This window comes from Microchirus variegatus (assembly GCF_963457635.1).
Source record: "Microchirus variegatus genome assembly, chromosome: 20".
Lineage (NCBI taxonomy): Eukaryota > Metazoa > Chordata > Actinopteri > Pleuronectiformes > Soleidae > Microchirus > Microchirus variegatus.
In genome coordinates, this window is record NC_139821.1 from 14,800,937 (window position 1) to 14,828,427 (window position 27,491).

A 27,491-nucleotide genomic window follows, 5' to 3' on the forward strand; every position below is an offset into this window, starting at 1 on the left:
ATTGAAATAGAAAACTTCTCATGTTGCTTTTGCCGTGTCAAACAACGACAATTTACTACCTGCAGTGTACCAGGACAGGTCCCATCTCCTGTGTGTGGGCGCGAGACGATGCTCTGATGAAAGACAGGACAGGTAGGGTGTATTCTGGGACGCCCATATCTGGCCACTGGGTGTAGTGGTAATGCAGGACTGTGCGTTCAACTCTCTTCTGAGACACCTGTAGGAAGACACCAACTGCTGTCATGTGTGTGTTTCTGCATTTGTGGAAATGATGTTGTTCTTCCACATAGTGTATCTGTGCGTGTGTGCATCACGTACCTTATTTGTGGTTTCTCTGACAGTGAACGTACGCAGGGTGTAGTATGCCAGGGTCTTGCTGCTTTTCAGTGTCACCTGGAATGGACCATATTCCTCCTGGTTCTCCTCTGGCCAGTACTGGTCACATTTGGTCTGTCAAAGGTCAGTGAGGATAACACAAAGTTGTCCATATTTTCACTTCTGTCAACACTTTAACATTTTTGATTAACATACAAACACTGCTGCTACTCTCTGTACTGTCGAAACTTGTTATCACTTCTTCTTAGAATCAATCGTGCAATATTGTTCTTGGATCTGTTCTAAGATTCCATTTTTAATTTAAATTTAAATTTTTGTCTTGCATTTCTATACTTTGGTATATTTAGTATTTCCTTTACCTTACCTTAGTTTAAGATCACTCTTAAACCTAAGTTTATATTTTTAGTCTGTACATTTTTAACTTAAATTTTATTGTAGCCTTTTTTAAATTATATTTCTGACACTGTTAAGTTATATATATATTTTTATTTCATTTTTACTAAAAGATTTTGTGACCAGGGAGATGTGCAAAGTAAGAATTTCATTGTGCATTGTGACTTCTGTCTTAACTGAACATATGACAATAAACCTCTTGAATCTTGAATCTTGAACACTTTGTATGGCAGCTGACTTAACCAATCTAAACCATAGGGTTTCAAGAATGAGTTTGAACTTGGTTGGAGAACCTATAGAACAGGTAGATAAAGTAAAATTGCTGGGCACAATAATAGATAATCAGCTCTCATGGGCAGAACATATTGATGCCATAGTGAAGAAAATGGGTTGTGGTATCTCCATGGTGAGGAAATATCTTTCTTATGTCCCTGCACACATTGTGGGGCAGGTGGCTAAATCTTTAATTTTATGTCACCTGGATTATTGTGCACCTGTATGGTCATCTGCATCTAAAGCTCAATTAAAGAAATTACAAACTGCCCAGAATAGAGCTGCAAGATTAGTATTACACTGTTCCATAAGAACAAACACTGTCGGTATGCATCGTCGACTCTCATGGTTAACAGTGGATAACAGATTGGTTTTCAACACAACAACATTTTTCAGAAACACAGTCTTTTCTTCTCAACCCGTTTTGCTATATAACCAAATTTGCAGGTGTGATCGGGTTCATTCACATTTGACTAGGGCCGCTGCTAATGACCAGTTGATGTTACCACGCCCAAAATCAAATGCTTTTAAGAGAACGGTTATTTATCGTGGCATCAATTATTGGAATAATTGTCCACTGAATATACGCAAACTGAATAGTAAAGTATCTTTCAAGTACCATTTGAGAATACACTATTTAAGTTTGTGAGTTGGGGATGGACAGACAGAATGTAAAAATGAATGTAATGCTCTAAGAACTTATTCTGTACATTTATTGATATGTTTATAATGATGTCTACAATGTTTCACTGCTTTTAAATTAGATTTTGTAAGAATTTATTCTGAAAATGTACTGATGATGCTTATAATTATGTCTGCAATGTTTCACTGCTTTTAGATTTTGTAAGAACTTATTTGTGGACCCCAGGAAGACTAGCTTGTCTAACTTTGGTGACAGCTAATGGGGATCCTTTTAAATAAATAAATAGGGTGGTAGTAATGAAATGATCCTGCAGAAATTCACTTTTTAAAGTCCAGTTTGTACCATTTAGGAGGGTTTATCGAGAGAAATTGAATATACTAGCAATAAGTATGTGTGCATTAGTGTATAATACCTTTAAAATAAAAATACATTGGTTTTCATACCCTTAGAATGTCTAATGTACCTAAGGCAAGGGCCTTGTTTTACAAAGGCCATCATCTTGCATCGTTTCTACAGCAGACCAAACGGAAAAAAGAGGACGACGAAGCTTAGTTACACACAGTAGTTCCATGACGCACATGTAGACAAAGGGAGGGTGAGCGGTGGAAACCTCCGTTTGTTACAATTTAACAATATCACTATTAGATGTCATTCATTCTTACACATTAGACACAAATGTTGAAATAAGTATGTTGTTTCAGAGCAGCCACTTAGTTTATCCTTTAGGTGTTCTGTATGTATATCTGATCACATTTTCCTGCTGAACCTGGTGTTTGTGTCAGATTAGAGGCAGCAGCAGAGTGACTTCATACCCGTCCTTTCTCCTTGAGGTTGGTAATCATGACGATGATGCCAACATTCTGCTGCCAGATCATCCTCCAGAAGTCTTCCGTGCTCGCTCTGAGGGGGCCTTGAGCTGCGATGTACGCCCTCGTTCGCTCATAACCCTGCAGAGTGAAACCCTCCGTATGCTGTTGTCAAGAAAATACTCAGTACAATTGGGACAGGTTTACAGACTAGATAAATATACTTGCATCGACAAAGTTAGCGTTGATGTAGTCCCCGCATTTCGCGTCTCTGTCTAAGCTGTTGGAGAGCTTCACTCTGCTGTGGTCGTCTGAGAGAGGAAAAGCACAGATCAGCATCACTGTCGGACTCTACAATAACATGCGAGTGTTGAAGCATAGCCACATGTGACGCACAGGCCAGTATGTTGATGTATCTGTTTTTGCTTTTGTTGTCGGGGTGATTGGAGCTGTCAGTGGTGATGCCCATGTCCACTGTGCAGGCTTGTACCTCCTGAAACACAACACAATGTACAGAACAACACAAACAGGAATTATAGTAATTTCTCAGAGGAAATGAAACCACAAAGCAAAACAAGTAAAAACACTTTCTCTGGACAGGTACAGTATTTCATTGCTTTTGTCAATCTTATTTTTTTTTTGGTTCATAGCGTATTACTAGTACATTTTTGCAGAAGCTGGAAAATGGAAGGCCACATTACAGACACAGAGCAGTGAAACTGTATGGATAGAAGGATTATACATTTTATTTCCAACTGACAAATATTTTTCCAGTACACGGTAGACTGACAGAGAGGAAGAAAAGAGCCGTTTTGTATGAATCTACATTGAATATCACATCTGAAAATAGAGGATACCAAGACATGGATAACAGAGGGTCAGATAAGGTAAATATCACTTCAAACAAATCCAAATTATTTCAGAGCTGTAAAAATAAATAAAACAGCACATCTGCAGGTGATTACTGGTGATACTGTAGGTGTCTTACCTCATAGGATTCTTTGACAATCTAATGGAGGGTGGTGAGGATGCAGAAAGCACGACGATGGTGGTGGAGGTGGTGAAAGGAGATTAGGACAAGGGACAAGATGACAGACAGACAGACAAGGAGTCAGTGCAGGTCCAGGAATATGGGGTTCAGATACACACAGAAAGACTGTGCTAAGAGGGAAACACATCTGTGAACTGAGTCATGCCCTTCTTATTCTACACTGTGTATAATTCAGTTGTCATTGTGCAGGTTGTGATTTGACCACATGCTCCTTTCAATGAGAATTAAGAGCTGCTGCAGCAAAAAAGGCAATAGCACTGTAACAAGATGGGGGAAAACACACAACACATAGGTAATAACCCAGGAAAAAGAATACATCAATTAATCCTGCCTGTGTGTGTGTGTTACTCACAAGGTTCATGCTGGGAAACAAAGGTGACTAATGCCATGCAGATGTTCCTATAGCTTCTAACAAACCCTCTAACAGTTACCAACAGTTATCACTTATCAGACATCAATGTTGAGGTTTTAGATCTTCAATGTTACTCACATTTTGTTTCACAATTATTACAGAGGTGGTAATTTCATCTGTAGATTTATACAAACCTGCCTTTCACATTTGAAGTTGTGTATTTGAATTTTAAGTCTACAATGAGAACCAAGCAGCTCTGCTATGGTTAGTAACATTTGTATAATATGGTGTACATTGCAGTTACACATCATCATCACTGTGCTCAGTGATATACCTATAGAGCATGATGTTAATAGAGATATGGAAAAGCATTAAGGGGCTGTGACAGATGAGGTCCTGTCTCTTAGTGATCCTTCTAGTCTGATTGAACCTTCGTCAGTCCTAAGAGCACAAACACCAACTGTCTTTTCTTAAAGAACATATCATATTTATGACCTCTTTCTTCCTTCACAGACATTTCACTGAAGACTGAACACTTATCATGAACAATCATGTACCTCAAACTCCTTGAAGAAGGTGTTGGCCGTGTGCAATTCCATGATGTGCTTCACAAACTGCTTCACTGTCAATGGCTCATGACCATCTGCAACACAAGAGTGAGTATTTAACAGCACATGTAATACATCTGTGAAGGTTCTCAGCCCTTAAGGTCACTGTATCTTTAATAGTGCAACTGGACTTTATTCTTTTGACTTTTCTTCAAGACTTTTCAGCACTCATCCAAGAGGCTTCTACAGTTCGAGCAAAGCAGTGTTTAAAGATGGCAATATTTGATTATAATTATGACAAGAACAAAATTTGTCTGGGAATCACTGTCACAGTATATAATATCACAATAATAGTGGTAATAATGAAAAAATAAATTAATGTGTCACCTGTAGCCAGCAACAATGGTGTAGACGGGGCAGATATGACTTTAGGTGATGCATTGTCATCTGGGTAGAAATTAGCAGCCTGGAAACAGTTCCTGGGATGTAAACAAATCAGATCAGAATGTAACGCGACTACACAGATAAAACTGATGAATCTCTCTTTCTGTGTGTGTGTGTGTGTGTGTGTGTGTACCTCCAGTAGATGAGTATGCCCACCAGTACCAACAGACAGAGGATAGTGAGTGTGGAGACGACAGCAAGAGGAATGACTGTCCTCTTCTCCCTCTCCACGCCTCCGACCATCCCGACCCGAGACTCATGGCTACTGTTGCTGCCCTCTGACAGAAACATGGAGCCAAGGAGGGTGATGTGTGGTGGGCATGATGGGGCGATGGAGGGAGCGAGAGAGAGACGAACAGAAAAATGCAAAGTCATTTAATCCTTTTCATTATGATATCATACTATATTTTTAATAAGTTCCATCACTTAATTAGCCACATGTAGAAAAAGTGGAATATAAGATATAGAAGGTAAATTAGGTAAGTATATCATGTGAGCCAATTTATGTGCATCATCTGAGTTAGAATGTATATGTGAATGTATCTATAGCAGTGTTTCCCAACCCTGGTCCTCAGGGAACACTGCCCTGCCATGTTTTACATGTTGCCCTGCTCTAAAAACACCTGATTCAAATGAATCGTCAGCTCATCATCAAGCTCAACTTTCAACTTTATTTTTTTTAAATGTTATATTTCAACTTGTGTCATTCTTTTTTTCCAAAAACTGTTGTTTTAACTTTTGTCAATTTTTTTCCCCAAAAAATAAAACATTTCAAATGTTGTCTTTTTAAAAAACAAAAAGAAATAAAATATAAAAAATATTATTGTTTTTTATAATGCATTTTTTATGTAATGTTTCATCTTGGCAACATGTTATCAAACAGTTGGTGATGCATCCAGAGCTGGTGCAAGTGTAACGTGAGGGTTCGATGTGTGGTGGTTGCGTCGCTCTAGATATGAATGAACAGCCAGATGGAGATGGATATTTTCTTAAGCAGCACTTTACTGTTCTCTCCACTTCAGCAGCTTCACAACAACAGCACTTCCTGTTTACTTCCTTCTTATGCATCACATGTCTCTGAAGCAACCACTGAGAAGCTAGATGGACTTAGACAGGTAAATGTGAGTCAGAACTACAGAGGCAGATTCAGCTAATTATTTAAAAATGTTAAACAAGCTGCTGTAACTACAGTATTTGAACATGTAAATATGCAAATAATAATTAGGAATATAAATGTGTAAATAGCTAAGTTTTTAGTAATTTAACTAAAATATAAACGAACAACTTGTTAACCATACACTAGTATTTCTTTGGCCCTATAGAAGATTTGATTTGTGGGCCCCAAAACCCCTCGTCACACTTGTAAATTGTAAACTGGCCACTCCCCTTCTTCTGGCTCTTCTACACACTCACACAAACGAGTGGAGGACCATCGTGGACCAGACTTCTCGGTTAAATATTGAGATGTCAGACATTTCCCTGGTAATTGTCGGAGATTAACCCACGTTTTTAGGATTGTGTAAGTAGTTTTAACCGATCTACAGTTCGGCATTATTGTTTGGCTCGATCCTTGTGTCAGAGTTCTCAGGAGCGCAGACTCTCACAGTCAGCGCTGCTGTCCCTAAACACACCAGACTCCTTAGTGAGATTTTAGACGTTTCCCCCTCTAATTGTTGGAGATTAACCCACGTTTTTGGGATTGTTACGTTAGTTTTAACTGATCTACAGTTGTGTAAGACTTTTCTTCCTGTGACAGCACTCAGTAGTCGGCAGTCTGGCGATGTCATATAGTACCTGTTCAGCACCATAGATATGTAAAGGGTAGATGTGTCGTCCGCGCTGCTGGCCAATACTGTCATTGGACGCTCCGCCGTAAGACATCTATACTTTCCATATCTATGCTCAGCATGATTGAAGAACAAGGGGAGTTGCCAGTGACGTCACTATCCTGCGCCCATCCGTATTGCGAACTCATTTGAATTATGAAACACTTTTTGCAGGGGGAACATGAAAACGAAAAAGCATTTCTCTGTTTGCTTTGTCTTTTAATTAAGGCACAGAATAAGCAGTCTAGAAGTTGAAAATTAAAATGCAGTTTGGAATATTGATTATTAATTTTATTTATGAGTCAAACTGAAAAAGCATTTCATCTAATGCATTTAAATTTTCAAATTTGACATTTCAAATTGAATTTTGTTACTTTTTTGCTGGAGGATGTTTTGAAAATTAAATCTTAAATGTCATTTTCTTTATCATTTTAATTAAGTCACAGAATGAGCAGTCTTGAATTTGAAAATGAAAATGCATTTTGAAATAATGATTATTCATTGTATTTATGGGTCACAAAATGCAGCTCCATTTTGAAAATGAAAAAGCATTTCTGTTAATGCATTTTCATTTGGATAATGGCACAAATTTGCTTCCATAAAAATGCCACACTGCTGCTGTATTACAAAAAAGATTGTAAATACACAATTTGTACTTAACATGATGAACTACTAGGGCTGGCTTGGATAAACAATGTCATCCCCTGTGTGTTTTTCAACTTGCCTTTTATTGTGTGAAAGTAATATTTACCTTTCATCTGCTCCTCCATGGCCTTGCTGGTGTCTGTCAGTCTGAACAATGGGACTAGGTGACCCAACACAGGCTTTCTTCCAGCATCAAACAACAACTCATCCACACTTGAGAACTTCTGCCACCCTTCTCCAGTTAGTCCTGCATCACTTTCCTCTCTACCACCTCCTTCACCATGTTTCTTACTCTCTGCACCCATGTTGCTTTTACGATCGGTGTCTCCCTTCCAGGTTTTATCCTCTTCGTCGTGTCCAGTACGACCACCTTTGCTATGTTCTTCACTGCTATCAAACAGTGGGACGACTGCTTTAGGATTGTTTTGACTGACAAGCAGCTGTGGTCCATTTCTTCTATCAAACACAGCTTCATTGTTGCCGTGTTTCCTTGCGTCACTTTTGCCATCACCTTCCTCTTCAGTTAATGCTTTGATATCATCTTTACCGTCACTGACTTTCTCTCCTTTCCCTTCACCACCTCTATCTCCACTACCCTCTCCAGAACCACTGATGTCCTCAGACCAGGTAAACACACTGAAGTTGGACTCAGTTTTCTTTCTTACTGCAGTTTCTCCTTTGCCCTTTTTGCTTCTTGTACCATCAACATCATCACTATCTGTTTCAAAAGCCATCATCGGCTCAGTTAAACTAATCTTTTCCCAAGTATCATCAACACTGACGGTAAGAGTGAAGCCCGGATCTGTAGAAAGGTCTGTCCAGATTACAAAATCTTCAAAGTTACTCTCAAGGTCAGAGCCTGATCCACTGCCCTCTGCTGACCTGTCTGAGAGATCAAAATCTTTAGGATCAAAGAGAGATGAGACTGAACTGGAGTTGAGTTCGTCTTCATGCTGATGTGTCCTGACTTCCTCTTCACTGTCATTGCGTGGTGAGATGTTATGACTCTCCTGAGTCAAAAAGTTACTTTGAGAGTAAGAAGTTGGAGTTGGAGTGTTTCCTTCAATGAGGTTAGTTTTCGATGAGTTGATTGTTCTCATGTTATAATCAAGCAGAAGAGACGGAGAGTATGCATGATCTTCTGATCCCACGGTGGTCGAAAACCGAGGTTGATCTGAATCCTTTTCTGGATGGAAATTAGCATGATTGTTGGAGGACTTACCTTCACCTCTCCTCTCATCTTTAGAAAGGACAGGGAAAGGATGAAAAATGAGTGATGGAGAGAACCCTCCTTCTGGGACAGAGGTTGCAGGGTTTGGAGAGTGAACGATCACACCACTGGAAGTGTTAGGAGGGTTTGTTAAACCAGAGGAGTGTTCAATGGTTGAATTCTCCACGGTGGACGTGGGTGTATTTGCTGCAAGAAATGTCAAAGACTGAAAATAAAAAAAAAACAATACCAAGACACTAACATTTTGAAATGTATTATTTCATCGATTTTCTCATGACAGGAAAAAAAGAGCTGAACTTTCAGATTTGGTAGACATTACGTTTTCATTCAGACTAAATAAGGAGTTATCTGTTGTGTTTGTGAATGAAAAGGATGCAATAAATCACTTTGATAAGGATGAACATATCAAGTGCTTCCTGTTTCTTTTTAAAGACATTAGAAGAAAAATACCACTAGAGCACGCCCTTCAGCCACAGAGAGGAATGGAGACCCAGAATTAAAGAAGACCAATTCAAGAAGCAGACACTAATCACCAGGCTTGAGTAGATCCAAGTGGATGAATAAGGACAGAGTGAGGAAACTGCAAGGCTATCACAGTAATCATCGTCAACACCAGACACATTCTCACCGCCCATCATCATTAGCACCATCAGTCACCACCACTGCAAACATCATTTCACTGCACAAACTGCCACCACGACCGCAGAGCACAGCAGTGATTAGTCCAAAAGCAATGGATTATTAGAGGAGAAAGGCAACCACTGACCACAGTGAACTGCACCTCAGTCTGGACCCACCACCAAAAAACATGTACACTGTAGACACAAATAAAGCCCTCATGGTGTGAATTATTAGATATCAAAGGAAGTGAAAATGAATGTAAACATTTTAGAATGCAGTACATGAGATCTACCACACTGGTGTTTTGTCCTACCGTTAAACATAGGCTGGGTCGTATGCATCAGCACTCTGAGAAGAGGCGATGTGGTGAGTGATTTGTAGACTGAATCTGCGAGGGTGTTGCTGGCAGTCGCCGTCCTTGCTGTGATCCAGGCGGAGGAAGGAGAGGAGGAGAGCGAGGTAACGGTTTCTGGTTTGTTTACAGGGACACTGCTGTCTTCAGGGACTGGTGGGGAGACTTGATCCGCATTATTACCTGTCAGACAAATAAAAATGAAGTGATGCGAAACATGCTGCTTCAGGCTGCTTTTGAGTCATTACTTGAAAAGGTAAGCCACGATGTGGCCCCTCATGTGCGTGAATCCATGATGTAATGAAACATGAGATCTGATGTATTGAGATACCACATCACATGACCCTACATAACTTTATTACTACACCTAAATATATGAATCATGAATAAAATGTGTATGTACTGAATAGTACTGCAGAAATATATGTAAATGCTAACAATACAACCTTCTTTTCAAGGTATTGGAGACAATGAAACTTCATATCAAAACAGGGAGCCATTTAAAATATACAGCATAATGAGTAAAAGCAACAGCTTTCGATATTAGTAATTTGAAAGATATTTTTACATACATTTAAACAAGATATTTTGTAAAAACAAAGAACAATTGGATACACTCTCCACAAAATTGGGAGTATCTGTACTGAGCAAAACAGCTACAGACCATCTTCTGCTGGTATCTATTTAAACATTTATGAGCTTAAATCCCCTCTGGCACCAGAGGAATAGCTGCAGTAGCAGCACCAATCTGAGACGTTTTTGTGTAAACAAGGCGAAACAACAAAGAAAAGGGCTCTTCTTGTCAGATCTGACCTGGCACTACAACAGCAGAGGATTCCGTTGCAGAAGATACGGAGCTTTCCAAGGGAAATTTGTTGACAGTATACTCATAGAAGATGTCTGTGACTTGGATTTCCTCCACAGGAGGCGTGTAGAGGTCTGACTGGGAAAAATCAAGGCCATCATCTCCGGCATGGTCTTGTGGACCTTGATCTGTTGACTGCAAGCAAAGACAGTCAAGAACAACCGATGGGAAAAAATACAATATTTAGTTCAAACTTAATATTGTGGTATTTGGAATGTAAGTAACATCAAGAATAAAGTTATGTACCTGATCTGGAAACAATGACAGTGATGCCTCTTCTGTGATTTGTCGGTGGATCGTCGGCTGTGTAGGGATTCGAGCAACTGGAAACAGGAAGCCTGGCTGTTCAGTGGCCTCAGTTACCCAGATAGCACCATTTCTGTCAAATCCTGCTTTTGTAAAGGGCCGGTCTGTTGGGATACTGTCTTCCTCGATCCAGTTCTGATCCATATCATCCGATTTCGACTTGTTTTGGCTCAGTTTCTTTTTCCCACTTGGGTTGAGTTTGGTTTTCTGTAGGACTGCAGAATCAGAGCGGGTCTTTGGGGTTGAACTGGGACTGACCTGCGCTGGGACGTTCTGGTTTGCTTGGGTTTGATCTCTTGGCTGGTTCTGTTGGTGTGTGGGTTGGTGCTGGTAAACTCTGGTCTGCTCCATCGGGATCTCCTCCACAGGACTGTGGTCCTCTGGAGACAAATCCACCTGATTTTGGCTGTCACGCTTCCCCCACTTAGCATTAGTTGAGACCTACCACAAGGGAAAATGCACTGCTGAGTGTGGTTCGCTTCTGTTTAATGTACATGATTATGAAGGACAAAGGTAACAACACTATAAAACATTTTTGGGCTTTCACATCTTTCTGAAATTATTTTAAATCAACATTTTACCAGAGGAGTGGCTCAGGCTTAGGCCCATTGATATCATTTAATAGAAGACAAACTTCAGCTCCCCAAAATAATTTAACTAAATAGAAGCCAGCACACAGAGTGGTGTCAGGTGAAACCACACAATCACAGACTGTCCTACCTCCCTGTTGACTTGCAAATCTTTATTGAGGTTTTCAGGATCTGATTCGCTTTCTACAGAGAGAGGGGAATTAAAACAGAGCATTACACATAAAAAAATGCATGACTCATTTTGTTCTCGTTTTTAAATGTGTGTGTGTGGACTTGTACATAGATCTTTGTGAGGACCAAATACCTTGAAGGGGCTTTTTGAGATTAAGACTGCTTTTAGGGTAAGTATTTAATTTTGGTTGATGGTTAGGTTTAGTTGTGAAAGTTAGGGTAAGATGCTAGTGACTGCAGTGTGTCTATGGGTGTCTTCAATAAGAATGATGCATGTGTGTGTGTTTGTATGTGCGTGCGTGTGTGTGAACCTGGTTCTTCTAAAGGCATGTCCACTATGATCTGGTCACCCCACCGTCCTCTGAGTCCATTGGTGCAAATCGCCACCACCTGAACCACATAGCTGCTGTTGGCCAGTAGGCTGGAAATGATGGCCCCCTATCAAATCAAACAGGACAGTTTCAATTAGTTTCTCTGAAAAACAACTCAGTCAGAAGAGCTCACACACTCCGCCAACGCCTAACTCATATTACACTTTTTTTTTTCCATTTCAGCTGATATGGACCTGGTTCTAAGAATTATGTAAAAGGAGATATTGTTTTCATTAGTTTTGAAGCAGACTTCCTAGAAGAATGAGGAGCAGACTTTACTCAATTGTTTAACTATTACTTTTATTGCATGACTTGTTTATTTGTGTTGATTCTATATTTTCTACAGTATTTTATTGTTTTATTGTTCGTGCTTGGGTCTATTAGGTCACACGTTTTTATATTTTATTTGTTTTATTTATCTCTGATTTACACCACTTTGTTTCAGCTGGTGTTGTTTTTAGAGTGCTTTATAAATAAAGTTGGATTGGAACTAATTTTAATTAATGTAATGTATTGTAATTTTCACTCTCCATCTCTGTAGGAGGCAAAGAGATGTTACAGATGTTTCCATCGATGGGGAGTGTCATGTGTGGCCACCTCATCACAGGTGGTAGTATATTGATAATTGAGGAAATAAATATAGTAAAGATCATATTTATAATATTTTTTTTAACTTAAAAATTAAATAAATTTTCTTAAAATCATCAAATTCAAAATAATTTATTGACTTTATCTTCTTGTTGGGGACAGCAGATGTAGCTAAATCTAGCCGTAGCTAAAAGCTTAATCTAGCAGTTAGTGTTGTTTTAAATTATAGACTCTTGGTTTATTCATTACATGTTACTGAATTTTTTGAAATTATAAATTTCAGTTAATACAGTGCAGATGTCATGTCACAGGCCCCAAGAAATGAAAATGCATGTTGCCAGTTTTACTCCTGTGTCTGTGCATTTAAAGTTCGTGTATAATTGCCATTTGCCAGATAAATGTAAAAACAACATCATAGTATTTGTGACATTTTAATCTCTTGTCTTTTCTCTACCTGAAAATGATCCTAAACTTGAACTTAATTTGCATCCAGAGACAAGTCAATGCTTTTAATTGTCTTTTGCAGAAATGTAGAGAAATGAGTTTGTACCACATCCTGGTCCCCGTCCGTCCTGTACTCCTGCTTGCTCTGGTCTCGGCCCTGCAGCCTCTGGTAGGTTACAGTGTACCAATCGATGGTTGTGTCATAAACCACACGGGGACGCTCCCATGTCACCACGATGGTGGTGTCATTCTGTGCGTCAGCCTGAACGTTCTCAGGCTCAGAGCTGCAGGCTGGAGACAGTAGAAAGACATAAAGATCAGTTAGAAAATGAATGAATTTGTTACGGACAAAAGAAGACCTTTCCCTGAATATCTAAATACTTTATTTCAATTTCAAAAAGAGAAGCAAATTAAATTGCCTGCTCTGAGAGCAGCAGGGACGAACTACAAAGTCGAGCTCCCTGGCAACCCACTTTACTTGAGGGTCGACTTCATGAAGCTGGAGAGCAACATGAATTAAATCTTTTGATGATCATGACGAGGCTGACCTCAGATGACAATGTGACAACTGCAGATGAAAAAGGATGTCACATGGATGGAAAAAATAAGATGTATTTATAAAAATCTTTGGGGGAAAATATTTATCTCTGAATTTTGGAATCCCCATCCTTAAAATAAAAAATACTCTTGTTATTTAATAGCAATGTGAACAGCAGACAGATTTACAAGGACACGTCTTTCTATAGTTAAAGACCTAAAAGCGGAGATATCTGAAAATCAAACAAAGATTGGGTGTGTGATGACATACTGGGTGTAAGCACTTCTTCCACTCCAGTGTATGAGGCAAACACCTGACCAATGAACTGCTGCTGCTGTTCCCTGAAGTTGTTTTGAAGGTAATCTGTCAGCATCACATATCCAGCCTGCTCCATGGTCATCACCTCACAAAACATCTCCAGCTGGAGAGAAAAAGCGACAGACAGAAAGAGACAAGACGGAGACACCAGAGTCAAGAGGAAGTAATGGCGACTGGAACAAAGAGGAGGAAAGATGTGTTTGGTGCATTCATCATGAGTTTAAGAGGTTTGCGTTGGTGCCAGGCAGAGTCAGAGAGACAACGCCGTTCTATTTTTGGTTAGCTCTAATGTGCTTCTGCCATGCATTACTTTCCCAGTTTTGGTCATGCAGAGACACGCACAGAAACACACACACAACCATGATCTCATTCACTCTCCAATATTCTGCTGCATATCAGATTATTATCAAACAGATGACTTCATCTGTGGTTACTGTTCCTCCGAGTTGCTTAAATGATTTTAACCATGAAATCAAACTGCAGTGATGCTATACTGTCAGCCTGTGATGTTTTTTTTGTATTTTAATCTGATTATACCACTGCAAAAAACATATTTTGGAAATTCACATTTTGACAGAACACAACAACTACAGGCAACAGTGAGAGACGCTTTTTTAAAGTGAATACTAAAGTGAGTGATGACTTCTACATGAGCCAGTACAGAAAAACAAGAACACATTTTCTCTCATTTCTTCAAAGCGCTACATGAGTGTGACACTACAAAAATGGGAAATGTGCATCACAAGACCTGTAGGCTTTCATCAGACATGATGAACCATTCATTCAGTAGCAGCTGTGACAGATTTTCAAAGACAATTCTTAATGACTGAGATGTAAGTTCATTGCAAATTTACTCCACTGCAGTGTGTGCTAAGATGTTCAAAAACAAACGTGTGTGCTTGCGTGTGTGCGTGCGTGTGTGTGTGTAAGAGACAAAACCTACTGACCTGTGCTTCCGATATGACCACAGTTTGTTTAAATACAATCCACTCCACTATTTCAGAGCAGGGAGGAGCAGTCAGAGAACCATTGTAGATGTAATATTTATCTGTGTTGTTAGGCAGCAAGGATCGCAAGGTGAAAGCTTCCAATGAGCCACTCTTACCTAAAAAAAAAAAGACCCCACAAAAGCAAAATGCCACAAACAATAAACAACAGCCTTGAATAAAGAATTGAAAAAATGAAAGGCATAATTTAGCTTGTTTTTTTTAACCACACACAGCACATGCCTTTGCCAATCAATCAAACCAAGGTGATGTTCTTAGGCTTAAACAGTGAAACATCCAAAAGGAGTTCATTCTCCCCATTGCAGGGATATTTGTCAGACAAAGTGCATTCAACACTGGCAGACACCACTTTATCACTGCTTTAGTGACAATAACCTGGCCATGACAGACGCTGTCGTGGTAACTTGCAAAAAACGCGTCTAGCACCAGACGTCAGGCACACTCCATCAAGTCTGTGAGTAAGACTTTTCTTTAATTCACACTTGCTTCAACAGCTGGAAATACACAGTCCCAAACTTTAAGATAATTTAAGAACATCTTTGTAATTTTAGCAGACCAAAGGATAATTTATGTTTCTCGGGAGAAACAGGTGCGTACAGAGTTCAGTGTGTAACTCAACCCTAAACAGATGATGGGTATTTTGCTCAAGGCATTGTCTTGTGTCTATCTGCCCCCAGCTTTGTACCCAGTCATGACCCAGAGAAGTTATGAAAGAAGTGACCTACCAAACCTGCTGACAGTGTTGATGGCATCAATAACAGGATTAAATTTATCATTGTCATCCAGGCTGACCTGTGGATGAGAACACAAGATTCTGCTGTGGATCTTATTAACATGCGCCACTGATCTCTAACACTAAGTCACTAACCAACTTGTCCACTGACCTCAAAGAGCACAACCAAGACCGAGACCCTCCCTCCTTCTTTAATAGCATCATCCAGGTTCTGAAACTCATCCGCATCGTAACAGTAGATCTGCATCTGTACGAGAGACAAGTGGGTTAGCAGAGCTTATGTTTTGTCAGTATGATGCGTACGTGTGCTGATGCGTGGACAAACGCTGCCTTTACCTCCAGAGGGTATTTCATGCCATTCAGACTGTGTTCAGACCCATCTGACGTTACGTTGCAGCGGCCCCAGTGGAATGTGATTCTACTGACACGAAACCTGGAGCTCAGTCCTCCTCCACTCACAAAGAACTCCCCTTCCACTTCGATGGCCACTACAAACACACACAAATACATTACACTTCAATTTCATGTTTAAACAAAATGATCTATTGAAAAGGTAAAAGGAAAAGGGGGATATATGCTGTTGTTTTCCCTGCAAATTATAAGGAGGGAGTGGAATTAGAGTAACTGTGAAAATGTACCTGGCAAAGGAAATGTTGTTTTCAGTGAAGGGCACGACGCGTGATACAAACTCAGTTAAAACATTTTAGCATTTTAATTTGCCAAGAGAATCTGGTAAGCAAGTTGTTTGTATTTTGCAACAACATCAGCAGCCAGCTCCACTACAGCTGCAAATGTTCAAACCCTCTGGCTCTTAACAACTGCCAGTGTGGTGGAGAGCAAAGACTTTAGACTTTGAATCACTGCTGCAGTGATGACAGACAAATCCAAGTTGTCTTTCTTTACACTGGAAATGATGAGAGAGACTGGCTGGTGCTGAGGTGAATGTGGACACATTGTGATCATCATCACGACTGACATGTGATCAGGCTCTTTGTCATCTCCAGTTGGATTTGAATATAACATGCATGCTGAGCTGCATGAATGTAAATTTTCCAGTGAGAAGTCTTTTTATTTCTACATGTTTCAAACATAATTTGCTTGTTCGAGGAATATCAAGTGTCGAGAGACAAAGCAGATAACGTACAGCAAAATCTGTTCATATCTGTTGCTGATAAAGAGAGAAATATTATCATTTAGACAGTATACACACACACACACACACACAAACACACAGTAGAATTATAAAGATGGTGATGATATCTTTCATCTCATTCAGGCAAGACATCTCTACACTATAAATATATACATTCACTTCAACCTCTTGCTCTTCTGTTGCATCTTTTCTGTTTCTCAGTTTCATCTCATCTGCCTCTTGACATTGATCTTCCTTCCCTCTCCACATGATCTCTCTGTGCTGCCACCCAACTCCCCCTCTTCTACGACTACTTCATATCCTTGCTGCTTCTCTTATTCATTACTCTACAGGTTGTGACTTATTTTTACTTGTTTTTAATCTGCATCTAAAAAAGTGAAGCTTCTTTTTACACATGGGGATTAAGATGTCATGTATTACAGAAAAGGATAATGTCAGAGCCTGTACAATGTTATTACTTTCAATAGTGACACAGCTTGTAATTCGATTTCCAACAGTGAATTATGGTTCTATGATTTGTTTACATTTAAATAAGACTGTGGGTGTTTTTAGTGTGGAATCATGGAAGTACCTTTCTAAGCTTGGACTGTTAAGACTTACTTCTCAAAATAGATACAGTAAAGAGACATCAACATACCAGTCTTCCCATTATTGTGGATAGTGCTGGACTCTGCTGTCAGCCTTTCCCAGCCCTCTAGTTGCAGGTTTTGGTACTGCAGTCGAACTTGGGTGAAGGTCTCATCAATGTCCACAGGAGACTGTCTGCCACTGTTACAGGCCGGGTACTTCTTAGCCCAGTTGTGCTGGTTCAAGGTGCCTGCGTATGAGAGGATGAATAAAGAGAGTCACCGGATCTGGAAAAAAAATCTGGAAGCTCAGCTGTGCTCTGTAGTTTTGTGACAAAAACCAAAGGCTGAAAGAAGAATAAAATAAAATACTTCACATAGCACCTTTAATGTGCCTTTGTTATAAATGTAAGCAAATGTAAACATATGTACAGATGTTTACAGAGAGTGTATTGGCTGTTAAATGGATTCAACTCTATTGATTGCAGATGGTCAAAGTGTAGGTCAAACATGGCTGCTGGCCTCAGGTCATACTTTATCCTATAGCTTTGTGTGTGTGCGTGTTCCTGTATGCGTATCACTGTGAGGACCGCAAAACATAATAAACCACAAGGAGTGAGGGCATTTTGGGAAAGTGAGGACATTTTATCTGGTCCTCACAACTTTAAAGGGCTTTTTGGTGGTTAACACCTGGTTTTAGGGTTAAGGTTAGAATTGGGTTCAGGTTAAGGGTAAGGGTGAGGCATCTAGTTGTGACGTTAAGGTCAGGGTACGGTGCTGTGAATGCATTATCTCCATATGAGAGTCCTCTGTAAGAATGCTGCACAGGAACATATGTGTGTGTGATGTTAATGCATGGACGCATGTCTTCACCTCATTTCTGTGGCACTGGTTAAATTTAGGGCTAAGATTTGAATGGTGGTTAGGTCAAGGTTAGGGTTAGGAATTAACTGGTTATGGTCAAGATAATGCTTTACATAGGCCGTCCAAGTGAATGGAATTAAATGCAGTGTCCTAAGAAGAATAACTGTGCAAACCCTTGTGTGTGTGTGAGAGAGAGAGAGAGATAGAGAGGGAGAAGACTGTATCTTTCACATGAATAATGTAAATAAACAATATTTTGCAGTGAGACATGCAACACAATAAATCCAATTAAAGTGACATTTTTCAGTTTCTACCTCCAGTTGACACGTGTTGTGCCAAATATCACCAGCTCTGTGACTGGATCCATTATTCATGAGTGTATTTCAAGTTGGTGTTTAGAAAGAAATGCATGTGTACAAATACATGTAATTCACCAAATATACAATAATCACATGTTTCAATTTGTCACATCTTTGTATTTGCATACACTTGCCTTCGCCTGTGTAAAATATTCAATCACAATTGAAAGTGACATGTATACTGTGCACTGAACTGCTATATCTAGTCATGTGCAAGCATGAATAGTTCCCGCCTTTGCATGATTGAATGAGTTAATTCATTGTGCAGTCGTTCATCTGCTCTCTCCTTCAGGCATATGCAGCAGTGTCTCATAGTGTTGACTTTACTACACTTATTCTGCTGACTCATATTTGTTTCGAGTACATTTACAGGACATAGTGTTGCACGACTGAAAGGCTTTAAAAATAGAGTTTGATTATGACACATCACTCAATATAATTTGGTGTTATGTTCAACTTACGTACTTATTATGTATGTGTGTGTGCTTTACTGTAAAACAATGAAGACAATGGGTCTAATGAGGTCAGAGCAGATGGTTTAACTGTAACTGGTCACACATGATTGAACAGATATCAGCTTTATAGTTTGCATCTGTATCAGTTTGCTCTGCATTTGAGTGTTAAAACCACTTCAAACTAACAGGATGCCCATTATTTAAAATGTATTATCTGAAAACACCCAGAAAATACATAATAATAATAATATTTATATGTGCTGCTGAGAATGCAAAATATTACGTTAATTATATTACAGAAGACACAAAATGACCTCAGTATAATGAGGTGTCTACAGTGAATAGTCACCAGCAATTAACTGAGCATCCACATAAATACTCATACTAATGAATTATATATCATAAGAGACAGCCTAAAGACAGCCGGCCGCTGGCTCCCGCTTGCTGGCGATGCTTCTTTCAGTTTATTTTGGGAATGTTGAGAAAAAAAAAAAAGAAGAACTCTCTGTGGTTGGTGATGCAGGCTGAAGTAGAAGATGTGCTCACTTCCTCTGAGATGAGGTTACATGTTTGGTTTCCAAATGTCTTGTTTTTTCTTCAACTTTTGTTCTTTTCCAGTTTTGTGACCCTGGCTCTCTCCCAGAACTACTTTACAGGGAGAGATCTCTGAACCAGAGACTTGTTAAATGATTTGACTAGTGTTGCAAACACTCTACTATTGGCATCCTACAACATAATGTCCCAAAAATCCAAACTATCCCTTAAAATTGATTCTGCTGCCCTTTTAACCACGTCTTAACACCGCTCAATAAAAACGTCCTGCACTGCTGGGTGAGCCAACTTCAGGAAACTTGCAGCATTATTAAAATAAATAATATAGGACTTTTTGTGTCTGCTCTCGTCTACATCACGAGCAGTAAAAATAGCTGAATATGTATGAAATATTAAAAGCAAAAACGTCTCTTGTTCTATGCTGAACCCACACTGGTGCCGCTGCATTTGCGTTACTGTGTGGCTGATAGGGTTGAACAAAAGCACTTGAATATTTTAACCTGTCTTTCCATATATCAACTTTAACATATCATACATAATCTGTAAAATAAAAACATTTAAACACAAATGACACAGTAACAATATGCACAGCTGGTAACAATTCATTATTTTAATTTTAACTATAGAAGAAAGAATTTACCGCTATTCCATTGTAATTACAAACTGAAAGTCGAGATAACTATCTCTAATAAGAGAATACATGTGATCGGTGAAATGGGGAAAATGATTTTATTTTGTAAAACAAAATAACAATGAATATGACAAATAATGCAACATGCCGCACATCTGTTGCAGATCATTTTAAAACGATAGTGCACCTACGACATGCACTTCTTAAGGTTGTTAACAGACAGCACAAATCAACCTATTTCTCAATACTCAGACAGATTTTGTGCAGAAGAGCAGCTGCTCACGTGACAACTGGTGCCATGTGATTCACTTTGCTGTAAAACTATCAAAAACATATCAGAGCACAGACATAAAAATTCTCTCTTTTAATATTTTAATATTAATATGCAGAATCAATCAATGTCTCTGAATGCATGAATGGCTTACAAGTGCAAATCCACACGCACTTCTTCACTGCACTGACTTCCATTCAGTTGGACAGCCGAAAAACCTTAACCATAACCAGTTAATGGCCAACACTAACTTAAGCAGTTCCTCAGAAATTAGGTCCCGTCTTGTGAGGACCAGGTTTCGTATGAGGACGACTGGTTCTCATGGACACACACAGAGACAGACAGTGAGAGAAAGAGAGACTGTCACAATGGAGTAAACCTGAAGCTGATACAATCTAAGCTATAAATGAATCTATTATGTATGGCAGACAAAGAAACGCGCACACACGCATATACACACTCTCTCATCAGTCATTCACAGTGAGATCTACTATATGGTAATGATGTCCTGTCAGCAGACACCATATCTGAGGATCAGTCCTGTCAGAGTATTTGAAAAGGAAAAAAATCTTAGTATTTGCATCGTAGTCTCTCTATGGTCTGGATGTGATCTCTGAAGGCTCAAGCGAGACGTGTGAACGTTTACCCTAAAGAGATTAGCGGTAGACTGATTAATCCAGCTGATTATTACTTATTTATTTAAGTTTACAATGCTTTGCTCTCAAAACCTTTATAAAGAAATGCTGCTAAATGCACCTTTTCATCCAAAAGCTAAACAGTAAGTAAACATTTTGATTACTTGTTTCATGTATTTACAAGTTAGTCTCTACAATATTTTGCATCAAAATATATAAATGCACTGCGGTACAGTCGAACAAAATGCAGATTGGGGAGACATACCTTACATGTTGTTTATATCAGCCTAAAGACAGATATGCACTGATTTCTAGATTATCAGCATCTGCCATAGAAAAACCCAAAAATGGTCATCCTCTAAAAGAGCTTAAGCTCATGTTTGGATGACTCTGCTGACCTGTGACGTCAGTTTAAGACACCTGTCTAAACCTAAAGGTGTTTTGTGAAGTCAAACCTGTTCACACACTTGACCTTCACAGTAAGAGGAGACCTTCACTGTGTAGAAAATGCAGCTACTGAACTTATTACTGTAGTCACAAAGCATGCAACACACACACACACACACCTCTGCAGGATTCTTTGAACAGCCACGCAGATTGAACAACAACTAGAGCAGAAGACCAGGCATCTCAACGTATTTGGTGACTAAGAGAGCAGTTTAGAACATTGTGGGTGGTGATCAAACACGCATGTACACAGAGGACATCAAACATCAAACATGAGATGAGGCAGGAGCGGGGCACAATAGAGCAGCGAGCTGACAGAGACACACAAATAACTGGAATAAAGCTTCCATGGCATCTGCCTGGCACGGTATTCAATTCTGTGTAACAGTGCTCAGACAATTGGACACTTAATCCCTCTAATTAGTAATATGATAACAAAAAGACGGGGGATTAATACGTCACTCCTAGGCGCGGAACTGTTTACAGATGCCGACTGTTTCATGCCGGTTGATGCACAGCGAGCCTTGTGTGCGCGTGAATGGTCGAGCGAATAAGCGGTGAGGGAAAGTTTTAGAGTGAGCGACAACTTATATTTTAGACTTGAAACATGGCGGAGGCGGAGAAAACCGTTCCGCCGAAATCTTCTAAAATGTGGGAACACTTTACCATTCGTGAACCTAAAAAGTGTGTTAGCTGCAATCTTTGCAAGAGCGAAATGGCGTGACACGGGAGAACCACGGTGATTAACCAGCACCTAAAAAGAAAACATGTAGGAGTCCTCTGTGACAAGGAAGGGAGTAAGGAAGTAAGGACATGTAGCATTAGTCTCTCATGTTTCTCGTATAGTGGGTTAATTTATTCATTATTCAGCTTTACAAACATGAACAGTTTATTAAACTAAAGAAAGCATTAGTGTGTGCGTGCGTGCGTGTGTGTGCGTGCGTGTCTTTTTTTCTTCTGTTTTTAAAGCACTTACAGCTGTAAGTTATTAAAAACGATACTACTATGATGTAATAATGTAATGAGTAAGTTTCAAATGTACATTTTCTGTAGTAAGCAGGTGAGATTCAAGTGAGGTAGGACATTATGTCGTCAGACAGGGTCAAAATCAACATATTAAATATACTTGAATTAGTATAAAAATACATGTGTACTTTAACCTGTGTGAGTATAAATTAATTAATTAATATTATAAAAAATGTGACTCGTCTGTTAATGTATGTATATCATACCTTTTATGTTTTTTTGTGTTATTCCAGTAAGTTTTGATTTTTTTTTTATCATTTAATATTACTTTTTGATAGCTCAGAGACGTTGGAGCAATAACCAGTTGTTTTTACACTTTAGTCTGCAGTGTGAATTTGAAATGTTCCGTTTTTGAATAAAGATATGGCAATTACAAAGGTTTCTTTTTTTTATCCGATTCATTGATGAATCGAAAAAATAATCGACCGATTAATCGATTATTAAAATAATCGTTAGTTGCAGCCCTACAGTGGATTATTAAATACGAAAGCGTATTGCTGCCACACATACAAAAAAAGTGGGATGTTCAGTATTATGTTATAAGATGAAACATTGCAATATTTCGAGATAAGATGTTTTCTCGTTATAACGAAAAACTATCACGTTATTTCGAGAAACTATTACGTTATAACGAGAAACTATTAAATTATTTTGAGATAAGATGTTTTCTCATTATAACATCAAAACATCTTATCTCGAAATAACTATAATCTGCGGACATTATACGCATTAGCATAATGTCCCCTAGCTTAAATGCTAACGTGTTAATATAAAGTCCACTTGCATAGCATAAGTGAGATTGGCGTCAGCATGACCAGAAGCCTCTGTCCTCGTTAAGAAGTACAGCCACAATTTAGTTCTTCTGTGTTTTTCTTTGTTCATCTTCATTCAACGGTGAACACATACACAGCAGCCTTCTCAAAGTGGGAGGAGTCAAACGTTTGACACCTCCCACGTTGAGCTCCTCCCACTTTCCTTTCACCAAATCAAATGCACCATCTGGTTCACAGCGTTCAAACAAACCCTATTCAAATACAAAGTTTATGGTTTTAAGACCCACAATACTGTGGGAAGCATGTAGTGGCTTCTTAGAAACTTCAACTTGCATAATCTTGTTTTTTTTCAAAAAAAAAAACGATAATCCCAAATTTTTTCTTTGTTTACTGATCTGAAAACCCAGTTATTTATCCACATCGATTTGTCATTCTTCAGCTATTTTTCATTATATTGTTTGACATAATTCCAAAACATAAGGAGAAAATGTGCCTCCATCATTTTCAAAGTCAGTTAGGAATCAGCAGGTCAACAAGTCAAATTATCTGGCTACCATGTGGTGGAAGAACAAATCAAAGCAACAGATGCCTACCTTTAATGCTTGAGGAAGAAAACAACCAACACAGTAGGAGCTGTTATTACCTCAGCATTTTGTCTGTTGTTTTGGGTAAAAGGAACTGAGTGGACCATAACATGTGAAACATGGCTCTCCTGAGTGAAATCAGCCAAGAAAATCCGTCATAACTTTTTGGTAAGTAAGACATATTTCAAAGGCTAAAATCTGTCAAATACAACCCTCACTGATCAAATCAAGTCATTTTAAGGCATAACAGCCCATCCTGTCACTAAGAGAAAATTATATTCTTCTGACAAATGAAAAACTGCACTTCAGATTATGTTTCAGCCCTTATACATATTTCAACAGGTTAAAAAAAACTGTCAAATTCAATTAAGATGAATGAAATCAAGTCATGTGGAGACAGAAAATGGCAGGGGATGTATTAATGTTTTGGCAGTGAAGATATGCATTTTTTAATTGCCATTTACAGATATTTCAACATGCGAAAGGGACAATACAGCATGAGGTCAAAAAATGGAGAGGCAACATGAACGTTCTTTCAAGTTATGTAACTCTTAATAACATGAATACCATGAAAACCCTTTGAGACAACCAATGCTAATGGTCATTTCTGGAAATGACTTAATGTCAGCTTCCCTTCATTTTTCTCAGTGTATACATTCAAATGTATGACTATCAACTGTTCACACCCACACAGTGACCCACATTTGCATCGCCTGAGTGAGCATGAATTTAATATGAAGGTTTTTTCTGGGGTTTGGGAGGAGACAGACAGAGCCATCATCACAGTCTCATGTTATCCATAAATATGGGCCTAATCCTGATGACTGTGCAGGGAGGATCAGCTGTCTGTGCTAATACTGGGGGACATGCATCTTTTCTAATGGACCACTTTATCAGGAGTGTGATCTGGTTTTTAATGTCAACATAATTATAAACAACAAACCCACTTTTCTTTCCAGTCACATAATGATGGAAAAATCAGAAATGGTTTTATGGCATAATTGAACAAATTAATGTACAGACATACACGTGTCTGACAGACAGACAGATATTTTAGAGTTTTGCTGTTTTTATTCAGACAAACAAAACCAGTTATGATTACATATACACCCACAACAGATGGGGACCTGAGGGGTGTCCTCCAGGCAAAAGACCCCCCCAAGACAACACAGAGAGGAACGATGAAAATAGCATGGAACAGGAGAAAGAAGCACCAACACACACATGCACACAGTATACAGTATGAGTATAGATTTGTTAATTGGCCAGCCAAATTTAGTAAAATTTTAGACAGAGTAAATACCACCAAGATTTAAAGTTAGACCACATTAGAGGGATTAAAGCTCAGAATAAAGGAAAAGCTGGCATAATTAATTTAAAGGGGTCATATTATACCCTATATCACCAAGTTAAACTAGTTCCCTGGTGTCCTAATGAACATGTCTGTGACATGCTTTGGTCAAAATACCATAAGGATGAAGCACCACAGCAGTTCAATCACCCTGCCAAAACAGCCCTGTTTAGAATGCTCGGTTTAGTAGTATCTCTTTAGGTCCACCTTAAAAAAAGCAAAACAAATCTTGAGGGACAGGAAACGACTTCAGTCACAGAGGCTACTGGGAGCTAACAGCAGTTAGCATTTGGAAAAGTGATAATTTGCAGGCTCTAGCAGGCACATTGCTGTCATATATAACATGTATCGACTGGACAGATAAATCCTCTGATGCTGGAAGTTTGTGTAGAACTCTGTCTCTGTAGAGGCGTTTCAATAATTCCATATTTTTTTCACACCTTTAATGTTACTTTGTCAATGTGTAATTCATACACACCCTTTACTGTAACACTGTCAGTAGTGTACATATAGGTTACTGGGTTTAAGTCTTTTTTTAAGGAAAGCACAATGGAAAAACCTCTATTATGATTTGGATCTAACCTACTTTTACACTCTCCTCCCCTACCTCTATCATCTTTTCAGTACAGCTCTTCTTTCCTTCTTTTCTGTCACTTACCCTCTCACTCTCCTGCTCCCCTCTTTCTTTCATTTGCCTTTATTTTGCTTTTGTGCCCCCCCCCCCCCTACTTCTGACCCAACTAAAGAGCTGTGCACAGTGCCTCACAATGAAGTGTGTTTCTTTCAAATGTTAATGCTTTTACTCATGGCTCAGTGCACAGCACAAGGCACGTAACAGAGCTGGTCAGAAAAACAAGATTGTGAATACATGCACGCACACACACATACACACAACAGAAAGGCTAAAGTTACAGTGAATCTTAATGAACTGCTATCAAAACGTCTTCAGCTGTGAAGATGGACTCCATAAAAAGAAAATTAAGAAGAACAGCATTTTCAAAGAGACAAAGACAAGACAGACAGAGTGAGCTCCATTTCTAAAGGAGAAAGATTCATGAACATTTCTGTGTATCACACACAGAAAAATCTATTACACTTGAACAAGTGTGTGTCTAAGTGTAGGTGCATGTGTTCATGTTATCTCTTAAGGCCCTTTTCTGGTATAAACACTGACCTTGTCAGCACCAGAGGTAGATGACAACCTGGTCCTGATGAGGCAGAACCTCATTTCAGAGGATTTGAACTGTGGTAAGGTTAAGGTTAGGCATCAACGGGTTATGGTTATGGTTAAGGTTAAGGGATAAAACATGTGTCCTATGAAGAAGAGCTGTGCAAACCTGCATGTATTGTGTGTGTCTTAGACTGGATTGAAAATATTTGGGAAAGAAAACCTGCTTATCAAAACAACATGGATCGAAATCCATGTTGTTTTGCCATTATGAATAACAAGTCACATAAACACAATCTCATGGCTGCACTTGGTGCATGTGAATGAACCTGAAAGTCACTGGATTTATAGTGCTCATTTAAAACGTGGAAATGCTTTATTTAATGCCAAATTAACTGGGTGTCCAGACCAATGACCAGACTTCTGGTTTATAAAAACAAAATCAAGACTAAGCAAAGTGTGTCCCAATTACCACACACACTTACAGTGAGTTTCTCGAGAATCAGCAGTTAATGGTCTGTCCGCTCGTCCTGTCACAACAAACTTTACATCACATGCGCATATTTTAGAAAAATAAATTCAGGAATAAAACATAATATTCAAGCCCTTAGGTCAATGAAATAATGATAAAAAATATATGGCTCTATCTTACATGTGGTATATGCTGAATGAATGTTGGTGCAATTCTTTATTCCAATTCCAGGACTGTGCATAAAACGGCACAGTTACATTCTTAAGATAGGACACATATTCTGCTGTGGTTCTGTCTTTTCTTCAACTCCATGAGTAAACTGTTAAAAACATTGTCTTGAATGTAACACTGCAATTATTTGTGTTAGGGTTGTAAATTATGTGTCCACCATTTGCCTGCAGTGTATTATGATCATGTGACTTAAATGATACATGTCTATTATCACAGCAATCCATTTGGGTGCAGGTTAGTAATTCTAATATCTCTGTGTTCCGCCAAATGACCTGTTGAGCTGGATCACTCATCCTGATTCTGTCTGACCACGAAGAAGCTAATCTCCCTCCCTGTGGGACCATTACCCTCTCTCTGTTTCTGCTGGAGCACAGCTTAGCACAGCAGGGGCTCTGTGCTCTGTGCTCTGTTTGCTCGTGTCATCTGACCATATGCTCTGAGGCAGATCAAGGCTGTCCTGCGGGAGATGTTACTAAGTCATTTCCTCAGTTCATGTGACGA

The 27,491-nt window shown here is 39.0% G+C and overlaps 1 protein-coding gene across 1 annotated transcript in view; it reads right to left on the reverse strand.

The window, feature by feature from the left end:
- The window catches only part of ptprz1b (protein tyrosine phosphatase receptor type Z1b), a gene marked incomplete at both ends in the record, with an annotated part of 52,189 nt that overhangs the window by 3,601 nt on the left and 21,097 nt on the right, over positions 1-27,491 (reverse strand). Inside the window, 23 exons of the mRNA XM_083907039.1 lie at positions 60-217; positions 319-450; positions 2,458-2,592; positions 2,680-2,762; positions 2,848-2,944; positions 3,440-3,460; positions 4,412-4,497; positions 4,790-4,881; positions 4,980-5,124; positions 7,424-8,557; positions 8,654-8,734; positions 9,483-9,704; positions 10,335-10,521; positions 10,633-11,133; positions 11,413-11,465; positions 11,765-11,891; positions 12,963-13,147; positions 13,665-13,815; positions 14,660-14,817; positions 15,445-15,511; positions 15,604-15,699; positions 15,789-15,940; positions 17,243-17,422. Of these exons, the coding sequence (XP_083763165.1) occupies positions 60-217; positions 319-450; positions 2,458-2,592; positions 2,680-2,762; positions 2,848-2,944; positions 3,440-3,460; positions 4,412-4,497; positions 4,790-4,881; positions 4,980-5,124; positions 7,424-8,557; positions 8,654-8,734; positions 9,483-9,704; positions 10,335-10,521; positions 10,633-11,133; positions 11,413-11,465; positions 11,765-11,891; positions 12,963-13,147; positions 13,665-13,815; positions 14,660-14,817; positions 15,445-15,511; positions 15,604-15,699; positions 15,789-15,940; positions 17,243-17,422 (4,243 nt within the window). The remainder of the gene's footprint in view (positions 1-59; positions 218-318; positions 451-2,457; positions 2,593-2,679; positions 2,763-2,847; positions 2,945-3,439; positions 3,461-4,411; positions 4,498-4,789; positions 4,882-4,979; positions 5,125-7,423; positions 8,558-8,653; positions 8,735-9,482; positions 9,705-10,334; positions 10,522-10,632; positions 11,134-11,412; positions 11,466-11,764; positions 11,892-12,962; positions 13,148-13,664; positions 13,816-14,659; positions 14,818-15,444; positions 15,512-15,603; positions 15,700-15,788; positions 15,941-17,242; positions 17,423-27,491) is intronic.